Below are 22,081 nucleotides of genomic sequence, written 5' to 3'. Positions count from 1 at the left end.
CCTCCAGTTTATTAAGTATTAAAAAATAAGTTAGTGTCCTCTCCTCTGGGGCTTGCCGAAGCCCACTACACACTGATTGTAGGAAATGATACGACATGAGTCACATTAGGGGAAGTGGTGAAATAGCGGAGCAAATATACACTGATCTGAAACTATATACACAGCATTATCACCATAGTAACCAGCATGTGACTCCCTTCTCTGTGGTCTGCTGCTCCTCACACTTTCTTAGATCATTTACACCCATTTTTGTAATTGTCAGGACTCTGCTGCTGTGACACTGATGTGGTGTTAGTGTGTGTTGGGTTAGTGTACTCCTACTGGCGTAACACACACTAACACACTACAACTACATCTGTGTCCACTGCAGCGCTGAGAATGATCCTCTGCCCACATCATACCTGCTCTGTGAGGCTCCTGAGCACTGAGGGATGGGGTGAAAGGGGGTTAACAAAGTATGCACTGGGACAGATGAACTACAAAGGACTACAAAATGCTCCTGAGAGTGTTTTATCAACCACTGCCCATAAACAATAGTGCCCACACTGTGCATGGGTTAACGTAATATTAGACACGGGAGTCAGTGTAGGTTTCTAGAAAGAGAGAATGAGACTGGACAACAGTAGTAGTGTGTGGTCAGAGTAGTTCTGACATTTCACCTCCATTAGTCTGAGCTGCTCATATGTGTGAGTTAATGCACGTGTTAATGATGTGTTCATTGATGTGGGAGAGAGATAAAGAGAGAGAAATAGAAAGAAAAAAATGAATGTGTGTGAGAGAGCAAAGTGTAAGAGGAAATGGTGGTGGTTGAAACCTCATCATAGTTTCAGCAGTGAGGAGAGCAGAAAGCAGAAGCAACAAAGTACAGAACAAGAAACGGAAAGTTTCGGACACTGAGTCCAGCATGTGGACACTCGTACTCCTTCTGTCTGGGTTCTTAACAGGTGAGTTTCATACTGCACTTCATTTATAAATTATATTTCTATATATATATATATTTCAATATCATTTACCACTATAACTACCACTACATATTTACCACCGCTACTTTTACTATTGCTACTGCTACTGCTACAGCTATCTCTACCACTACTAATTTCCTGTTCTAACACTACTAAATACTACTATATTACTAATAATTGTGTGTGGCCTAGATATTCACCAAATTTTGGAGACCAAAATAAGTTTACACAGAGCAATCACCGGATTAGGAGCACCTTCCTTGTTTCTACACTTATACACCCTTTCATTCTATTCTTCAAAGCTCAGGACCCCACAGAGCAGGTGTGATGAGGTGGTGGATCATTCTCAGCACTGCAGTGACACTGATGGGGAGGTGGTGTGTTAGTGTGTGTTGTGCTAGTGTGAGTGGATCGGACACAGCAGTGCTGCTATATTTTTAAACCCTGTGTCCACTCACTGTCCATTCTGTTCGTTATTGCAGAACAGTGCTCCTGCATGAGCTGAGAGAATGGACAATGAGGGTACAAATAAGGAAGGTTGTCCCGGGAATTGAACAGGAGACCCTCCGGCCTCAAGTTTGCTTCTCTAACCTCAAGCCAATGGCTGCCTCTTGGAGTGCACTGTTATTCAGACAGCCTAGACAGACTGTGTGATGTTCTCAGATGTGTTCAGTAAACAATGGGATCAGAGTTGGTCAAGTTTCATCCCTAGTGTTTTGGAGCATACATAGTTAATTTCAAGTTTCATAAATACGTTAAGCTGCAATAACCCTCTTCTAAAGCTATCTACACAGTGCATTTACTGTTGTCATGGCAACCACTGTGTGACTTGTACCTTCACTTTAAAGTAGGGTTTTTATTAAGATTAAACTGTAATGTCTAATACAAAACTGTACATAGCTGTGAGAGTGTCAGTGAGTGGTTGGTATATGTTTGTGTGTTTGTTTGTTGCACTCAGTGTTTGGCTCATGTTTATTGTTGTGGATTGTGTTTTACAGCTGGAGTCAATGCTGTTAGAACTGTAACTGGACTCAGAGGACACTCAGTTCAGATTCACTGTCCCTATGACTCTGGATATGAATCCAACACAAAGTATCTCTGCAGAGGGGAATGTTCTACTTTACTCTGGAGTACTAAAGACATTCCTGTTGACTCTGGATCTGCTAAAGATCAGAGATTCTCTCTGAAAGACGACACAGTGAACAGAGTCTTCAACATCACCATCACTGACCTGAGAACAGAGGATGCAGGAAAGTACTGGTGTGGGATAGGGAGAGCTTTACCATTACGTGATGACTACACTGAGATTACGTTACTGGTGAAACTGGGTGAGTGATTTACAGCTTTAGGAATACTGTCATATTCTGGCCCCAATTGAATGATTAGTTTTGTTGATTTTATGAGTAATATATTTCTTTATTATGTTAACCTCAGCACAAACACAAAGTGTGACACAATTCTGTTCCCTTACACTCAGACAAAATGGAACTGTACAGATACAGCAGTGATGTTAAAGTCCAGTTGTGTTCCCTACATTCCTTACAGGTACATTATATTCTCTTCTCCAAAAGGAGAGGGAGATATCTGTAATCTTTCATTATACCACTGTGGAGAATAAAAGAGCAGAATAAAAGTCCTGGAGATGAAACAAGGCTAATGAAATTAACAAAAAAATCTTCTGTTCACACAGAGGAATCTGGAGCCCAAATACAGGAGACAGTGAATGTATAGGCTTTGTAAATAGAACAGAATTCAGTGCAGTGAAAATGTCTGAGACTGATCTGATTTTACTGTTCTCATTGTTCAGATAACTTCAATAATACTACAGTCCTTGCAAGTTATCCTCCATCAGCTCACACACTGTCTACAGCTGTCTTTACTGCTCCATCTACAGGTATGTACTTTGTTTAATGACCATCCATCATTCATTCATTATCTGTAACCATTTATCCAGTTCAGGGTCCTGGTGTGTCCTGAGCGTGGAGGGGGCTCCAGTCCTTCACAGGGCAAGACACACACACACATTCACATACACCTACAAACACTATTTGAGTCGCCAATCAACCTAACAACGTGTGTTTTTGGACTGTGGGAGGAAACCGAAACACCTGGAGGAAACCCACACAGACACAGGGAGAATACACCAAACTCCTAACAGACAGTCACTCGGAGTGGGACTTGAACCCACAACGTCCAGGTGTGACTGCAACACTACCTGTTGCACCACCGTGCTGCCCACCATCCATCAGAAAGACCATAAATACCACTCACTTTCCATTGTTAACCATTCAGCTGTAACGTATTCAGCCCCAGTTTCACAGTTTCAGGGACACACTGGAAGACAAGGGGATGTGTGACTGCAGAGTGGGATCTGTGTTATTCTGAAAGACAGCTCTGTGAATTATTTCTCTCTCTCTCTCTCTCTCTCTGTCTCTCTCTCCCAAAGGACAGCAAAGGACTTCTACCCCAAATGTCCCACACTCAACCTCATCCAGTACCACCCACAATGACAAAACTGGACCATCAGGTAGGTGCTTTGCTTTTTCACACTTCCCTAATATCATCTGTTTCACACCTCACAGTGAATATTGTCATAATTAAACATGTTAACATCCCTGCTGAATTAAACAGAAAGACTAGGCAGCTGTGGATTTGAGGAGTGGGCTTAGGACCAAAGGGCTGACCCAAAGGGGTGGGGAGAGTGGAGGAAAAGAACTTTTCCCTCTCTCAAGATCTAAAGCTAATATGTGCTCCAATTTGGCTGTCTGACTGTGTGTGTGTGTGTGTATTTGTGTTTGCTGTTATGGGTGAGTTAAATTTGTAGTCTTAATTTCCTTATGGTCATTAATAATGTTCTTCTACAAAATGTGTCACAGGGCACAAACTGAATTTTCTGCTGTTGATTTTTCTCTCTTCTGTATTGTTTAATAATGGCACTTAAGTAGATAAGTAAAGTGTTAGGCATCTTGCTCAAGGATGCCTACTGGTTCAGTGAAGTGTGTTTACCCAAGCAGGGTATCAAACCTAGTCAATGCTATTCCAAACAGACTAGGTGTGATAAAATCTAAAATGTACTGAAAGGTTCATGTCATTAAAAAGGTCATAAAAGGTCCAGTGAGTGGAGGTTGGGGTTTCCAGTAAAGTGACCAGTGTGTATTGTGATGTGATGCGATGATTGTCTCTGAAAGTATCCTATGTAGCAAAAAACAAACAAAAAATTTGTTGCCATGGTCATGGTGGTTTTCACTACTTCCTGCCTGTTTCTGCTATGTGGTGCATTCTGTGTACAAGGGGTTGTGGTGTTTTTTAAGGTAGTATCAAATTGTTGTGTCCAACGAGTGGAGGTTGGTGTTTCCAGTAAAGTGGCCAGTGAATATTTTTGGGGTATTATGTCCTCTGCTGGGTGTCTCAAATATATACCATGTGACTAAGACTAAAGAAAAAGCATTGGCTGTCATCATGGTTGCCATGGTAATTATGGATTTAGCCATGTTGCTATGCTCTTTTGGTTTTGTGAATGTGAAATTTGGATAGTTCATTCCTATTTTAGGCTCCTGTGTCTACGGGTGATATGTTTTTAGAAATATTTAACCATTTTTAATCTGATGCCAGAAACACATTTCAGAAATCTTGGGACAGGGGATTTGTTTACCACTGTGCTTCCTCACCTCTTCTGTTAATGATTCTGCAAATTTTGGGATCTGAGGAGACTGTAGTTTTGAAGGCATAATATTTTCCCATTCTTTTTTTGAAATAGGGTTTCAGTTGCTCCACAGCTCAGGGTCTCCTCCATTTCAGAATTCGCAAGGTGGCTGACAGGTCTGAACTGCATTTGTGTCAGCTTGAAGTCCGGTATCATCCCTTGTGCAGCCAAGCTGCTGTGATATGTGCAAAAAGTGGTGTGGCATTTTCTTCCAGGAATAAGTGAGGCCTTTCCTGACAGTGACATCATTTGCAAGGAAGCACATTCCTTGAACACCTGTATATATAATTCAGCATTAACAGTGCCTTCATAGTTCTGCAAGTTATCCATGCCATGTGTACTAATGCACTCTCATACCATTGTGAATGCAGGGTACACCCATACCATCACAAATATATTTATTGTAGTGCTGTCTGAAGGCCTGAAGAGCACATCGATTCAGTATTAGTGTGGGCCATATCCTGGCATATGAAAAAATCTCTGGAATCTCTAAAACTTTTAATAATATTTGTACCGTAAATGATGACTTTACCAGGTTCTTTGCCATTTCCCATGGAGGAAAAGGTATTCTTAAATTGTTGCATTATTTGTCACAATGCTAGTTTTCTCTTAAAAGTTATAAGTCTTTTGTACTGTCTGTTTTAAACATACTGCTAGCAGCAAAATCAAACTATGTTTCAGCAAACATTTTCTCAGGTTCAACCTTTCATACATTTTCAATTAAATGTAGGATTTTCAGGATTTGCTCACCACTGCATTGTATGTGTTTACATTTTTCACATAGTCTCAATGATTTCTTGAAAATGATGATGCAATTTAAATTTTAGTGACCTCATGATGCTGGATGCCATTTTCACATTCTCAGAAATGACTGCACCATAAATGTTAATTTAATATCATTTAAAACAATGAATGAAAGGCATGATGAACCTTTACATTACATATGGTCTATAGATACCAATGATATATGGGCTAAGGGTAAGGATTTCTGTTATCAATCCATATATATATGTAATACACACCAGTCCAAAAACATGGAGTGTAGGTGAATTGGCTTCTGTCTAATAACTGTCCTGGTGTGTGAGTGAATGAGTGTGAGCCCAGAAATGGATTGGCACTCTGTCCTGGGTGAAACCCTAGTGCCCGATGCAGTCCTCCAGGTGGACGGTCGTTCCTGGTTGAGAGTACGCTGTGCGCGTTTGGCTGCCGCTTCTCACCAGTGTGTGTGTGGATTGAGTGTTCTGAGCAGTGTGGATTGTAAAGCGTCCTTGGGTGTCTAGAAAGGTGCTATATAAGTGTAAAGATACATACATACATACACCTTTCTTATTTTACAACCTCTGGAGTAATATATTCATTCATACTTGTAATGAAGTAGTGTCTGTAGATTGTTGCAGTTTACCACAGACTCCTCTGCGCTAAATCACATCTGATCTCATCCCATCCCACTGGCTAATGTTGGTCCGCATTTTAAATACAGAGTTTTGGAAAGTGCTGCTCTGACCTGGGCCCAGTTTCTAAACCATGGCCACTGTAACATTTTTCTGTGTGAATGAATGTTTGACAGAACCGTGACTGTGATTAATGCATTGACGTGTGTCTAGACCCTGTGATGTACATCAGTGTTGGATTGGCCTTTGTGATGATAGTACTGCTGGTGGCCATGACAGCGCTGTACAAACAAAAAAGAAGTACAAAGAGGACCAAAGGTACCAGTTCCAGCAAGCACACACACACACACTGGCATGTACATACAAACCCACAACACTGAGGTGTCACTCTCCACATTGAGCTGCAGTCAAAATGAAAGCAATACCAAGACAAACTATGTAATGGTGTCATGGGTGAAGTCACCATGCTGAGGTATGAAACAGTTTCCAGGAAAGGCCTAGTCCTTTATGAGCAAGAGTTGAGGGTCTTCAGTTTCTGAAATAAATCCCCAGTGACTGAGCCAGCAGTTCAAGTGCAGTGTGTGATTGAAGGAAATGCACTGTCAGCATCAACTGATTCAGAGATTCTGGAAATATTAATCACTACTCTCTGCATTTATCAGCATCACACTTCCTTTCCTAACTGTTGTGGATTGGGATTTGTAGTTTCTAGCTCTAGTGGTTTGTAGTTCATTCAGCATCTTGACTGAAATATTACTCTTCTGGATTGTGATCTTTCTCTAGACAAGTCGATCCCTCTGAGTGCAGTGCCGGCCGACCCTGAAATGGTAAGTGCTTTGAGTAAACACTTACGTTAGTGATGCACCGACACTGAACCCAAAACACAGGACACATCAACACCAACAACTGAAAAACCAACCAATAAAATCTGAAATAAAATATAAAACAAGAAATTAACTCTAATTATTAAATTATAGCAGGGTCACTTTGTACTTTGGCTCAATGAATATTTACTCAGTTCAGAAACTGTGGCTAGAAGTGACATTGGATCGCTACAATAGCACTTCACTTCCACTGGTGGCGCTGTTTCACTAAAACCACAAAAATTTTCTTTTATGAATCTGAAGTGTAACAAAAAAATCTTTTGTGCGAGAATATTCTTTGTAGAGCTTACAGTTAGGCTTCAGATTAAGGATAAGCTTAGGACTATGGTTTGGTTTAGAGTTAGGGTTAAGGTCAGGTTTAGGTTTATAGTTATATTTATTTTCTTCAGGTCAGAGTTATTTTTAGAGTTAGGATTAGGTCTGATTTTGCAAATTGGGTAGGTTTCAGAAAATCACATTGTCTCTATTCTCTGAATTATCTTTAGTGTCAACTATGTAGGAAGAGATAGCAGACTCAGACATCACCCTCACCCCTGTTTTCTGCCATGTTCTGTGTTTCCCTAGTCTGCCACATGCTAAATTATCTGTTTTGTTTCAGTCTCGTCCCTTGTCTTTGCATTAGCCCCGCCTTGGGATTAGTATTCTCACCTGTGTCTCCTTTGTTATCCTGCCCCCTCGTTTTCTCTTCCAGGTGTTCCCATGTGTACAGTATATATATATCCCCTGGTTCCTAGTACTCCTTTGTGTTGTCTTGTGTGTAAATGTATGTTTTCAGTGTCTGAGTGGTTTACGTATGTTTGGGAGATGATTTACAGTAGAACTGATGGACGTGTTTCCTCAGGGTGACAGGATCTATCAGGAGATTGAGGAGAGGGAGCAGAAGCCTGGGGAAGATTCTACTAATTCTCCACTTTACTCCACTATTGAACCTCCTGATTTATTCATATACAACACTCCAACCCCGTCTCAGCAAGGTCCACAACAGTCCCTCAGCTCCACTGTTTACTCCACTGTAAACTCCACTAAACACTCAGCTGGAAACTCCACTATTTACTCTGCAGTGCGTGTCCCCAAGTGAACACAGTCATACACTGAAAAACAGCTCTGGGAGTGAATCTAATTGGTATATTTTATATTTATTGTTTTAAAGTGTTATTTTCAGCACATTTACTTGATTAGAGTATATTTATTTAAAAATATATTTTCCTATGAATTACATTTTTGCAGACTTTTTCCTTAGTAGTGCCCCCTACTGTTCACTAGTGTGTGTGTGTAAATGTGTATTTCACCTCATGCATTGGGTTAAATGTGGAGAACATATTCCTATGTGTCCAAGCACAGTGGCCAGTAGTGATTCTGATTCTAATTCTAATTTTTATAAAATATCACAATTCCAGCAAAAACATCAAGTACAGAGAAAATTTACACAAAAAAGTAAAAATATCTAGAAAATCCACCAATAATCTTATACTATTCCTGCAACACACTCAGGATGGGTGGATACCGCTTGTACATATAACTGTACTTTCAATTAAATTCACACATATTCTGCTGTTTATTATAAGGGTCAGGCCCAGACCTGTTCACAAAGTGAGAATGTAACAAGCTGTTGTGTTTGTTGTTGTTTGTTAGTGTTAATGCCCAGTATCATTTTTAATAAGTAAATGGTAACATGTATTTTTGATAATATATATATTTTCTCTCTTGTGAAGCATATTTTATTTACATTTTCAGAATCTTGATTAAAATATTTGTATTTTATTAATGCAGTATTAATGCAGCCATAAAATATTTTCTTATGCTGCAGTGTAAAGGTTTTATGGATGTTGTATTTAATATTTTAACGTTGTTTAACATGTTTTAATTCCATTTTTAGTAACATCCTCATAAAAATAAACTTTAAACTGTGTTAAATATAAATGTTTGTTTGGTGCTCATTCCTAAGAAAATATAAATTTAGGTGACTGTATAATGTATTAGTTTCTGTAAAAAAAAACACGATCCAAACACGTAACACCCAGCAGAACACACGGGCACATACACAGGATGAGTTGGTTTCAGTACCTAGCTTAGACAGGTTTTATTGTTTTACTCTGTTTCACCTACAGGAGGGGGGGCATGGTGTAGGACACCTGGAATGAGGAATGGCAACTTTTAATGTTACAGTTTTTACAGAGGTTCTTATATTGATCTGTAAATGGTTTGTAGCTGATATTGCGCAGAGCTGGAGGACTGAGTCTAGAAGAGGGGCATCTGGTGGAGAATGCTGGGGTGATGCTGGACAATGCAGAGGCAGTAGCTCGGAGGCTGGGAATGAGCTGATCACGGAGGATTAGAACCTGCTGAGGATGTGGGCTCCAGGAGAAAGGGAACCACTGAGAGAGGACCCCATTTCAGTGTTTGTGGGTCAGCCCCAATGTTACAGGTGTGGAAGTGCAGGGACCATTATTAGAGCTTTGGACACGAAAGACATGGCGTTTTTTTGTGAGTCAGTGTTAACTGGTGGAATGGGAAATGATGGCATTAAAAAAGTTCCACTTAAAACTCTCTCTCTCTCTCTCTCTCTCTCTCTCTCTCTCTCTCTGTGTGTGTGTGTCTCTCTCTCTCTCTCTCTCTCTCTCTCTCTCTCTCTGTGTGTGTGTGTCTCTCTCTCTCTCTCTCTCTCTCTCTCTCTCTCTCTGTGGGTGTTAAAAGGAAGTGGGTGTACACTCTGTGCTGATCTGCTGAACTATAAGCGCTCAAACAGAAGCTGAGAAAGAAAGGTGACTTTTTAAAATCCTAAATATTTTATATATACTTTTTTCAGTCCGGTCAAAGCTGAAATGACCATAAAGTTCCTCCTCATCTTCAGCCTCTACCTGATTTCAGGTAAGAAACACACTTCTAAATCATCAGCTCTATCAGCAGTGTCACATCCAGCCTTTCTTCCCATGGACATGGGGGCGTTGGATGTTGCACTGTGTGTTTGGCTCATGTTTATTGTTGTGGATTGTGTTTTACAGCTGGAGTCAATGCTGTTAGAACTGTAACTGGACTCAGAGGACACTCAGTTCAGATTCACTGTCCCTATGAGTCTGGATATGAATCCTACACAAAGTATCTCAGCAGAGGGGAATGTTCTACTTTACCCTGGAGTACTAAAGACATTCCTGTTGACTCTAAATCTGCTAAAGATCAGAGATTCTCTCTGAAAGACCACACAGTGAACAGAGTCTTCATCATCACCATCACTGACCTGAGAACAGAGGATGCAGGAAAGTACTGGTGTGCGATAAAGAGAGCAGTACAGGCAGCTGTGCATGATGACTACACTGAGATTCAGTTACTGGTGAAACTGGGTGAGTGATGAGTCTGATTTTACAGCTTTAGGAATACTGTCATATTTTGGCCCCAATCTAATGATAAGTTTTGTTGGATTTCTAAGGAATGTATTTCTTTATTATGTTCATCTCAGCACAGTAAACACACACTGTGCACTAAAATATGCAGGAAACTTTAAACACCACACTGTTCCCTGTAGAGAATCATTCAGAAATTCAACAGACCAAGGGTTGCCTGCATTTTACCACAAAACTGAATATGAAAATGTGTACATTATATATATATTTACATATGTCAGAAAGGTATGTAACTGAGATCCCGACTGGAGAACCAACAGTAAAGTGTCCAGTGAGTGGAGGTTGATGGTATAAAGTCTGTTGTGTGAGGTCTGTTCATAGTTTAAGAGTAAACACAGTAAACAGGATTACTTCAACCTAAAGAAGAAGGAATGTAATATATTACTTCAGGCTTTTCCCCACTACAGCCACTAGAGGGCAGTATCAGTCTAACTTCATCTGCAACATCCTTTAAATATTTCATTTAAAAAAATACACAACTGCCCTCTAAAAAATTACACATAAATTAAATTAAATTTAATTAAATGTTTATCTTCATCATTTGAACAAGCAGTGAACTCATCAGTTCCAGAGACTAGTGCAAAAACCTCAACAACTGCCACAACCTCCAGAGAATCTACTTCCAAGAAGACAGCACCAGGTACAGCACTCTGTTCTCACACTCCATTGTGTTCCTTTATGTCTGTGTGTATTGTGTGTAGTGTGTGTGCACACACAGATGCACTCATGTTGATCAGTCACCACCAGGGGGAGCTGTCTATGAAAATGCCCCATTTAGAGAGAAGCTCCAATGCTCCTGTGTCTGATGTGTCTTCTGTTGTGATCCAGCTGTGTTCCACAATTCAGGATTTCTCAGTTTAGTCAGATAACCTAAGCCCCAAATCAAGTCTTATCTTATAGGAGCAGAACTGAGGGAGATTCCTACTGGACAGTCCTCAACTTTGGGCTTAACTTTCATGTACATGATTTTAATCCCATGCACTTTTTATAAAAAGGTTTCTTCACCATTTACTGCCCTCTGGTCGGTTTACACAATGGAAAAAGATGTTTATACACAGCCCTGAACCCAGTATCTCTGACAGAACACCAAAATACTACTCATGCTCAGGTATAGGACGGTGGAGGGGGGGAAACAGGTGCTGTATCTGGGTAAAACTGATTTATTTTTGCTGTTTCAGATGCATTTCTTAAAGGGAATGTCTACAACTGTGGGGAAACGCTGTTCTCTGGTTTATGTTCAGAAGGGCCACATCATTTAAGGTGGAACTCTATGTTTGAGAAGGAGAAAAGACTGCTGTTTGTACGTAGCTGAAGTTTAACTGTCTGTAATCAGTGTCAGGAGGGATACTTTTATAATGTGTTCCATTACAGAATACAAAATACATGGCGTAAAATGTATTTTATATCATATTCTGTTACATTACTCAGTGAGAGAAATGTATTCTGAATACTCTGGAATACTGCTACATTTTCTTATGTTTTTAAACAATGTGAATATGGCAGTCACACCAGGAATCAAGAAGAATATTCTGTTGTGTTCTACTGTAACAACTAGCTGAATGTATGAGCTCTCCTGAATGCTTAAAGCATTTGCTGTAAAGGTGTAAAGACTATACAAGTATGTAAACAGACCTTCAGTTACAAGTCTCTTAAGAAAGAAAGAAAAAGACCCAATATTCCCATGATAAATTCCACAGCTATTAAGAGCTTTATTTATATACTCCAGTACCAATATTGTTTTAATGGAGGAATAGGCTTTGGAACAGCTTTTCTGTTGTTTGGCTTTATGTGATATTGAAGAGAAAGAGCCTGAAGCAAGAGGCTGTCAGGTCTCACTAGAAGCGCCGTGCCTGGTTCCGTTAGATACTTTGCACTGAATGGAGTTCTTTGTCTTTCTGGTAACTTAGAATACAAGTAGATATATTTCTTATTCTAAATACGTAAGGTCATTACATGTTTTCTGTTACTCCCCTGTTTTACTGTATAATATTGTACCAGATCATCATTAACCCCTAATGAAGAATACAGTAACACCTTGTTCATTAAAAAGGAGTTAACACCTGATAACTCCCCAAAAAAACAAACAAACAAAAAAACATAGTGACAGCAAATTCACTATCTAACAAAAATGGCTTGTAGATTTGCAATAATTTATTAAAGAATAAGGAGGTGGGACATTGCATGTATGATGAATGATCTCCTGCACAGTGAGAACAATCAGGGACGAGGGACTGGAGAGTGGGTCTGTGAAAGACAGCTCTGAGTATTATTTCACTCTCTCTCTCTGTTTCTTTCTGCTTCTGTCCCAAATGTTCTAAGCTCAACCTCTTCCAGGACCACCCCCAAAACCACACCATGGTCCACACCAAATATTCACCACCAGGTCAGTGCTTTGCTTTTTCACACATCCTTAATATCATCTGTTTCACCCCTCACAGTGAATACTGTTGTAAATGAACATGTGAACATCCCTACTGAATTAAACATAAAGACTAGGCAGCTGTGGTTTAGAGAAGTGGGCTTGGGACTAAAGGGCTGACCCTGAACTGTCAGAGGAAGAGGGTGGGGAGAGTAAAGAAACAGAACTTTCTCCTCTCTCAACATCCACAGCTAAAATGTGCTTGAGGAAGACAACTAACCTTCCACTGGACTCCAGGCTCCAATGTGACTGTCTGGTACTCTGGCTGTGTTTATGCTCACACAACTGTGTGTGTGTTTGTGTGTGTGTGTGTGTGTGTGTGTCTATTTGTGTTTGCTGCTATGAGTGAGTTAATGTGGAGTCTCAGTTTCCTCAAGTGCATTAATAATGTGTCACTACTTCTGCTATAAAATGTGTCCAAGACTCTTATGTGTTGTTTTGTGCTTTCGATTTTTTTTCATCTTTTATGTGTTGTTTAATCATGGCACTAAAGTTAATGCTGTGTGTTAGGCGTATTACCCAAGGACTCCTACTGTTTCAGTGAAGTGTGTTTACCCCCGTGTAGTTGAGGTATTATGTCCTCTCTTAAGTGTGTGAAATATAAACCATGTGACCAAGACTAAAGTAAAAGTAGGGGATGTCATCGTGGTTGCCATGGTAACTGTGGATTTCGCCACAGTCGCTATGCTCTTTTGGTTTTGTGAGTGTGAAGCTTAGACAGTGCCTTCCTATTTTCTCACGGTTGTGTTGGAAAATCATGACAGAAAATAAGACAGCTCTTGAGTCTCTGAGTCGGCATCAAGTGAGACAGCATTTATTAATTAACGTGAGAGAGGGACGTGCGCACAACGCTGTTTTTCACCTCTCTGCTGACCAATTTTGATCTGCGTATTTTTATACCTGGAAAACCCTTTGAAGTTCACCATCTGTTCGCTCTTTAACATTTCAGTCATCTTTCACTGTATCCTGTTCCCAAAACTCGGAGTTTCCCACCATTTGTTTTCCACTCTCTCCTGTATTTCTAACACCTTTCCAGACGTGGCCTGTGCCTCCCCCTCTATCTCCTTGGTCTGGAGACAAAGGGAGTTGATTGAATGGAAAGTGTCGATATGTTATTTGAAACACACACAAACATAAGTCTGCTGTCTCACACAGAGAATTAGGAATAAAAAAATTTCAGTTTAAACAAGCATGCGTGGTCATTGCTGATTAAAATATCTCTATTGATTATGAATCATTTCTATAAACAAATTTCCATCACATTTCCCTCCTTTGATTCTTAATCAATCATTTTTACAGATTATCTTCATCAAACAAATGTTCCAGCCCCAGGTCTTTATCTACTTCATCAGGTTTAGAGTTCTTTGTGATCTGCAGGAGCTGGTATCTCGCTTGAACGCGATGACACAAAGTTTCGTTCACGTTCTCGTCCTTTTGGGGTTGACCATTATTATCACTCTTCAAGTTGTTGTTTCTTCGGGTGAGGTTGGAGCCTTCTTGCAGTGAGTATGATGTACACACGTCCCTCGTCCTTTTAATTTCACGGCTGTGTGGGTCACTAGGAGCACCTGGTGTGGTCCAGTCCACTTGGGTTGGTTCCACCTTCGTCTGCGGAGGTCTCGTATCAACACCCAGTCACCTGGCTTGTGGTCGTGGAAGGGCTGGTCGGCTGGTTGCGGCAGCACTGCTTTCACCTGCTTAGATATGGGCAGAAACGTCTCGAGACGCAATACGTTGTGAGAGAGTGGGTCAAGCAACTGATTATCAAGTGGACGTGGACCTAACCCGGTGTTGGGAGGCCTGCCAAACACTATCTCAAAGGCACTAAGACCAGATCTTTTCTGTGGTCTGGTTCTGCTTTGCCAGAGGACCAGAGGGAGGCACTTAACCCAATTAAGGCCTTTTTGTTGTGTCATTTTGCAAGACCATTTTTAATGGTTCCATTAACCCTTTCTACTGACCCAGCATTGGCGGGGTGGTGGCATGTCTATTTCTAGGTACTTAGTTAGACTAATTAGGCCTGTATGTACAAATGGAGTGCCATTATCACTCGAGACGCATTGTGGCAGGTCCCATTTGGGGATTATTTCTCTGAGGAATGTTTTGGCTACTGCCTCGCCATCTTGAATACCTATAGGAAAAGCTTCAAACCATTTACTGAACATGCATACACAGACCAGGAGAAACTGCTTCTCTTTTGCTGGTGTTAGCTCCACAAAATAAATATGCCAATGGAATGGCTCTGTCGCTGGGGGGTGACCTACAGGTTGTTTCGACAGTGGTTGTTTGTGCATGTGTGTGTTTTGTGCACACCTGAGGCATGCTGAACAAAAATTTTGGGTGAGTGTAGAGAGTCCGGGTGCATACCAATGTCTGGCTATCATATTTATCATCCTTCCCTTGCTCATGTGACTTTTCCCATGAGCAATAGCAATTAACCCTTTCATGTATGTTTTTGGGAGACATGGTCTGTTTGTTGCAGTGTGTATCCATACATTGTTTTGCTTAATGCACCCTGATTTGGACCACTGAGCTCGCTCTGCTCCAGTGGCAGTGGATTGAATATCCTGCAGAGTGGGTTTCTCTTGATCTGTTACAGGAAGTTGTGTGGTGGCGACCGGAGCTGTGAAAGTTGTGTGTTTAGCTACATGAGTTTATAATTATCCCATGCCAGGTCAGGTTTCATGGGGTTTCACACACATTCGTATCTAATAAATGTGATATAAATTTATTAATCAAAATGTGATATTGATTTCTCAGTTATCACATGTTCTAAAACATGTTAAATCAGATCTTATATTAAGCAAATTGGTTGGCTGAAATCAATAATGACTCAATTCATATCAATAACCGGTAACCATTAATCACACTGAGGATAAAATGAATCTCATTGTTAATAATAATTTTAAATTTCAAATATTTAGAATAAAAGTCAATCAAACCATCACCAAACTCAACAAATTTGAGGATAATTAATGAATCAATTTCAACAAGTTGAAATTTGAAACAAAGTATCATAAACTTAAATGAAACAAATGTAAGGTTCAAGTGAATCAAATTGTCACCTCAATGAATCAACTCAGTGATTCAATCTGAATCAAACCAATGACTCAAATGTAAGGTTCAAGTGAATCAAATTGTCACCTCAATGAATCAACTCAGTGATTCAATCTGAATCAAACCAATGACTCAAATGTAAGGTTCAAGTGAATCAAATTGTCACCTCAATGAATCAACTCAGTGATTCAATCTGAATCAAACCAATGACTCAAATGTAAGGTTCAAGTGAATCAAATTGTCACCTCAATGAATCAACTAAGTAATTCAATCTGATTCAAATCAGCGACTCAACCGAATCACCTTATCAAATGAATCCCCCTTTTTTGTCGTGCAGTGGCCTCTACGCGGCAAAATAGGGGATTTTTATTTATTTATTTTTTTTATTATTATTTTTATTTATATAGACATGTTTGCATACAGTCTATATAAATAAATCTATACGTCATGCTAAATGCATATATATATATATATATTTATACCAGAGCTCTGGGGGATTCCATTCAGTCTTAGGTAATCCCTTGAAATCACATATTTCAGATCAGCACATAGATCTACACATAGAATAGAAGCATTTTCATATTTTTCCCTAATAAATACTTCGCATGGTCTATCAATAAAATCCCCATTATTTATTTTTTTTTTATCATTAGTTTCTATAACATTATCTGATCTGCAGATTTATAGTAATTATGTAGTCAGGCAGTTAACTTAAGTTTTGAGAAGAAGAGAGTACTTCCCTTTTCACTGTGTCAGTGCGTCCCATCTCAGCGCGTCCTGCCTCTCCGCCGCCCATCACTTCTCGCAGTGTGCTGTTTCTGGCTTTTCTTCCTCCTGAGCATATTGCTCCAGGCAGTCTCTGACAAAATGTACCTGTTTGCCACATCTGTCACCCATATATCTCTCTGAAACACGTTTGGCTGGAAAGCTGGTCCATTGCCTGCAAATCCTCTTCCAAATTGCTCTGCGTTGCCCTCGACCCCTCCTTTGTCCTCTTCCTTTGTCTCCTTCACGTGAAACGTTGGTGGGTGGGGGGGGGGGGGTCGCAACTTGCTTATACCATCGTACTAACAGGGGTTCTTCTGGGCCAGCCACTTCTACCATGGGGAAAGAGCCGCTCTGGGTTCTGGAGCAAGGCTATCACCTGTCCTTGGTTGGTCGGGTTTCCGGAGGGCGGGGAGGGAATTGGTCTCCCCCTTCAGTTCTGCCTGACGTTTTGGTTCGGGTTCGGGCGGAGACGGGTGGAGAGTGAAAGCCGATTCTCTCCTGCTCTCTGTCCAACACTTAGATTTCCCGCTGCAGATTGACATAGGGGCCGGGTGCTGGATGTCGGTCCACTGTGGCCTGGTGCTCCGGTGAGTGGAGGTGGTTGCATTGCCACTTGCTCAGGTGCTGCTGTGGCTTGGTTGTTCTCTGGTGCGGTTCTTTTCCGCGGGGCGGCATCGAGGTCAGGATTGGCTGGAAAAGGGACACACTGAGACACTGGTTTAGTTTTGCCCCTTCACTTTTTTTTTTTTTTTTCAAATATTTGATCACCGCTTGTGGGCTCCCCACAGGTACTTTTTTATTTTCCTTTACACAGGGTTTAATCACCACTTGTAATTGAAGGGAAAGTGTCGATATGTTATTTGAAACACACACAAACATAAGTGTGCTGTCTCACACAGAGAATTAGGAATAAAACAATTTCAGTTTACACAAGCATGCGTGGTCATTGCTGATTAAATATCTCTATTGATTATAAATAATTTCTATAAACAAATTTCCATCACACGGTACAACTTTATAATAAGACTACACTTAGAAATATTTATAAAAGAATTTAAATATCTTTATTAATAGTTCATAATTATGTTGTTAATACATTTGTAACACTTTATACATTCATCTCCACTGTTAAACCTCAGATCTTGCCAAATACTGACCTCACTTTGTCTTCTCCATTAGTCAACGTTATTTAGTAATCACCTCAGGGTGTCTGACAAGAACAGGAAGATGTCACTTTCCAAACTGTTGGTTTATTAACACACTCTTATGCCACTCAATTTCAGCTTGAAATCTTTGCAATTAAATCTAAACCTGTGGTTTCTATGAACAGAAATAAACAGACTATACACAAGTATCAATCAGTGCAATAAACAAATATGTGGAAATGTGCACATCACAGAATAATGTAATCCTGAATTAGAATCTAATGCAAGGCGTGTAACAATCTGACAATAACAACAAATAGAGTTTTAACCACTCTCTACAAAAGCTTAACTGCTGCAGATAAAGATTATCTGTATTAGTAAATTACTGACGTTAGAAATACAGAAGTAACTATTACAATTACTAGAGTGCTAAATAGGATACTGTCCATTTAAGAATACACGCGTCGCTATGTCGCATTAATCACACAGAGGCTACCTCTCTAACAGCGCACAAAGCACCGTCCTGCCACGACAGATGCACCGAGTGACTAACAGACACTAGCTTGATTCTCTTTCTCTTTCCACTAACTAAAGCAGTGATCATCAATGCTAAACTGAGTAAACAACATTAACGTATCACTTACAGTCTCATGGACGCACGGTAGAAATAATGATAAAGAAATTGTCCGTGATAAATCTTAAATAAATAAATTACTCCACTGTGCTGTCCTCAACTCCGTGCAGCAGCAGGTCCAGGTGGCGCCTTCATGAGGAAACCGACAGCGTTCTGATTGGTTTTCTAGCTGAGCACTGTCCGACCACCAGCTCAGCACCTGAACAGAGCACATTATCCACGACCCACACAACAAAAGCTACACAGCTGGGCACTGCAAGTTAGGGTGACCGCATTTTGAACAGGTGACAATGGGCAGCCCTGATGGAGATCACTGCCAGCCATGTGAACCAGACTCCTGCTCTGTTTATATAGGGACTGGATTGTGTTCTTTCTCTTTTGCTTTTTCACACATTCCTAATATCTTCTGTTTCACAGTTCACAGTGTGTAACACTCATTTATAAAAGCATTCAAATACAAATCCACAACACTGATGTGTCATTCTCCACAGTCAAAATAAAAAGACTAACTATGTAATGGTGTCATGGGTGAAGTCACCATGCTGAGGTATGAAACAGTTTCCAGGATAGGCCTAGTCCTTTATGAGCAAGAGTCGAGGGTCTTCAGTTTCTAAATTAAATCCCCAGTGACTGAGCCAGCAGTTCAAGTGCAGTGTGTGATTGAAGGAAATACACTGTCAGCATCAACTGATTCAGGGATTCTGGAAATATTAATCACTACTCTCTGCATTTATCAGCATCACACTTCCTTTCCTAACTGTTGTGGATTGGGATTTGTAGTTTCTAGCTCTAGTGGTCTGTAGTTCATTCAGCATCTTGACTGAAATATTACTCTTCTGGATTGTGTTCTTTCTCTAGACAAGTCGATCCCTCTGAGTGCAGTGCCGGCCGACCCTGAAATGGTAAGTGCTTTAAGTTAACACTTACGTTAGTGATGCACCAACACTGAACCCAAAACTCAGGACACATCAACACCAACAGCTGAAAAACCAACCAATAAAATCTGAAATAAAATATAAAACAAGAAATGACTCTATTTATTAAATTATAGCAGGGTCACTTTGCAATTTGACTCAATGAATATTTACTCAGTTCAGAAACTGTGGCTAGAAGTGACATTGGATTGCTCCCATAGCACTTCACTTCCACTGGTGGCGCTGTTTCACTAAAACCACAAAACCCCTCTGTTATGAATATGAAGCATCACATAAACACTTGTGTGAGAATATTTCTTTTCTTCTGGAGCTTACAGTTAGGTTCAGGATGGTCTGGGTATGTTTTGTGTTATTTGTACAGGGATTAGATCTGATTTTGTAAACAGGGTTAGTGTCAGAAATTCACATCAGATAAAACATATTGTGTGAATTCTGTGAATGGTCTTTAGTGTCAACTATTTAGGAAGTGAGAGCAGGCCGAGACATCACCCTCTTATTACTGGTGTAGTGTGAATTTACTATACACTTATTCCACATCTGCTGCTTACAACATGTTTCAAAATACATTCACTGAGCTCACAGTGTAAAAGGCCAGCTGGAGTGTTCCAAATGAGAAAATAAAAACAGACAAAGTTGTGATACACAATTGTGTTGGGGGATGATTTACAGTAGAACTGATGGGTGTGTTTCCTCAGGATGACAGGATCTATCAGGAGCTTGAGGAGAGGGAGCAGAAGCCTGGGGCTGGGTCCATGGCGAATAAGATCTACTCTACAACAGATTCTACTAATACTCCACTTTACTCCACTATTGAACCTCCTGATTTATTCATATACAGCACTCCAACCCCATCACAGCAAGGTCCACAACAGCCCCTCAGCTCCACTGTTTACTCTGCAGTGTCCCCAAGTGAACACAGTCACACACTGTGAAAACAGCTCTGTGAAAATGGAGTGAATCTAATTGGTATATTTAATATTAATTGTTGAAAAGTGTTATTTTCAGCACATGATTGACTTGATTTGAGTATTTTTATTAAAAAAAGAGTATTTTGAATTATTTTTTGGCAGATTATTTTGGTTGTTTCAATAAAATATCATAATTCCAGAAAAATAATTTATCAGCACAGAGAAAATGTACACAATATAAGAACAATATCTGGAAATTCCATGAATAATCTTCTAATGTGAGTAATCCAATATCTCAGGTTTGTTTTATTAAAGCTTGTGTATATAACTCTACTATAAAATGTAATTGCACATATTCTGCTGTTAATTATAAGGGTCTGGCCTTGACCTTTTCATGAAATTAAAATCTGTTAATGTTAGTGTTGTTTTATCTCTTAGTATTTACACAGGCCTGGCACAACTGAGCATAAAGAGTCAAGTACTAAAATGTAGTTGAATCAATATTATATTCTCTGATCTCGTACATATTTTACTTCCATTTTCATAACAGAACCCTGAATATAATCTAAGTTGGTGTTTGTATGATGTATTGTGTGTTTTATTTTATTTTTCAGTATTAATGCAGGCTTAGAATATATTCTTATGCCGCAGTGTAAAGGTTTAAGAATGTTGTATTACGTTTTTTAACTATTTTTTTCATTTTATAGTAACATCTTTATAAAAAAAATCTAAATTATACAACGTTAAATATAACACCTGTAACGTTGTGTGTTCTTTCTTAATGATATTCAAATTGAGGTCACTGTAAAATGTATTTGTTACTTTAAAAAATGCTGATTAAATGTATAATACAATGCAACATTAAATATTCTAATATTTTTGGTGTGTTTTACAAATTTATGTTTAATTTATACCAGAAAAACTGCATAGAAAACACATGCTTTTGATTGATTGAGTTCATGGATATAGTCGAGTATTGCAGTCAGAATTACTCAGTAATTGGAGATTGTGTTAATGGTGTGCTATTATTTTCAATGTTTAAACTGAGGTAATAACACAATCTAGTGGATGGCTCCTGACAAACAGCCCCAGACCATGGTCCCTCCTCCAACAAACTTTAGAGCCAGTGTGTAGTGTTCTCCCAGGCTCCATCAAACACAGACTCATCCATCATCAGTCCAGAGAAGACATTTCCACAGCTTCAGACTTCAGTGGCATTTTGGCTTTACACACTTTCAGTGAGGGGTTAATATCACACATTAATCAAGAGAGTGTTCACATTTAACTACTGCACTTGTAGCTGTAAAAGAAACCATTCAGATAAAACTGGTTGATTATGTTATGATCCAGTGACAAAAATAGGAATCTTGGTGCCCTGCAAAACAAAATGGGCACCAAACAATTATGTACATGTAGTGCTACAGCAACCACAAAAGAAGTCTCTCTCTCTCTCTCTCTCTCTCTCTCTCTCTCTCTCTCTCTCTCTCTGGCTTGGTAAACAACAGAGACGCTCGCGGGTGTTTAACAAAAAGAGATTTACTTTAGGGATGTGCAAAGCACACCGTAAAGAGAAAGCAATTACAACAAAAGGGGCAATCCAAAGAATAGTGAGGGACAGGCTACGGTCAGAAACACAACGTAGTAAATAGTAGCAGTCCGTAATCAAAAACACAGAGTCAAGTGAAACGTAAGCAAGGGTCATACACGGGTAGGCTTTCAGAGATAAGGTTCGCTCGGTAAGTAACATGGGTTAGCAATACTTCGCAAAGGGTGAAGGTAAGAGTCCGGGTTTATACGGTGAGTGAGTGATTAAGCTAAAACCGAAACAGCTGTGAATTAGAACTCAGGTGACTTGGAACGTGTGAGAGGAGTTTTAT

The 22,081-nt window shown here is 39.8% G+C and overlaps 2 protein-coding genes across 2 annotated transcripts; both read left to right on the top strand.

The window, feature by feature from the left end:
- Window positions 1-884: 884 nt before the first annotated feature.
- Window positions 885-8,750, top strand: LOC136687643 (CMRF35-like molecule 3). The gene is made up of 7 exons (XM_066662152.1): window positions 885-944; window positions 1,961-2,290; window positions 2,770-2,856; window positions 3,409-3,489; window positions 6,270-6,374; window positions 6,840-6,883; window positions 7,782-8,750. Exons 1-7 carry the CDS (start codon window positions 905-907, stop codon window positions 8,016-8,018), a joined length of 924 nt encoding a protein of 307 aa, XP_066518249.1. The 5' UTR covers window positions 885-904; the 3' UTR covers window positions 8,019-8,750.
- Window positions 8,751-9,672: 922 nt separating this feature from the next.
- LOC136673939 (CMRF35-like molecule 5) lies at window positions 9,673-20,358 on the top strand. Its single transcript, XM_066649736.1, has 6 exons — window positions 9,673-9,808; window positions 9,943-10,278; window positions 10,892-10,978; window positions 12,658-12,721; window positions 19,220-19,263; window positions 19,992-20,358. Exons 1-5 carry the CDS (start codon window positions 9,763-9,765, stop codon window positions 19,257-19,259), a joined length of 573 nt encoding a protein of 190 aa, XP_066505833.1. The 5' UTR covers window positions 9,673-9,762; the 3' UTR covers window positions 19,260-19,263; window positions 19,992-20,358.
- The last annotated feature ends 1,723 nt before the right edge of the window (window positions 20,359-22,081 follow it).

The sequence above is a fragment of the Hoplias malabaricus genome, chromosome 2, assembly GCF_029633855.1.
Source record: "Hoplias malabaricus isolate fHopMal1 chromosome 2, fHopMal1.hap1, whole genome shotgun sequence".
Lineage (NCBI taxonomy): Eukaryota > Metazoa > Chordata > Actinopteri > Characiformes > Erythrinidae > Hoplias > Hoplias malabaricus.
Note: the sequence above shows the minus strand (reverse complement) of the source record. Positions and strands in the feature narration are given on the sequence as shown.

Excerpts from the sequence above, each read along its gene's own strand:
- LOC136687643 (XM_066662152.1), top strand. The coding sequence starts at position 905 with ATGTGGACACTCGTACTCCTTCTGTCTGGGTTCTTAACAG. Across the intron at positions 3,490-6,269 it reads TGACAAAACTGGACCATCAG|ACCCTGTGATGTACATCAGT; the intron begins GTAGGTGCTTTG and ends ACGTGTGTCTAG. Across the intron at positions 6,884-7,781 it reads TGCCGGCCGACCCTGAAATG|GGTGACAGGATCTATCAGGA; the intron begins GTAAGTGCTTTG and ends GTGTTTCCTCAG.
- LOC136673939 (XM_066649736.1), top strand. The coding sequence starts at position 9,763 with ATGACCATAAAGTTCCTCCTCATCTTCAGCCTCTACCTGATTTCAG. Across the intron at positions 10,279-10,891 it reads TCAGTTACTGGTGAAACTGG|TGAACTCATCAGTTCCAGAG; the intron begins GTGAGTGATGAG and ends TTGAACAAGCAG. Across the intron at positions 12,722-19,219 it reads CACCAAATATTCACCACCAG|ACAAGTCGATCCCTCTGAGT; the intron begins GTCAGTGCTTTG and ends TTCTTTCTCTAG.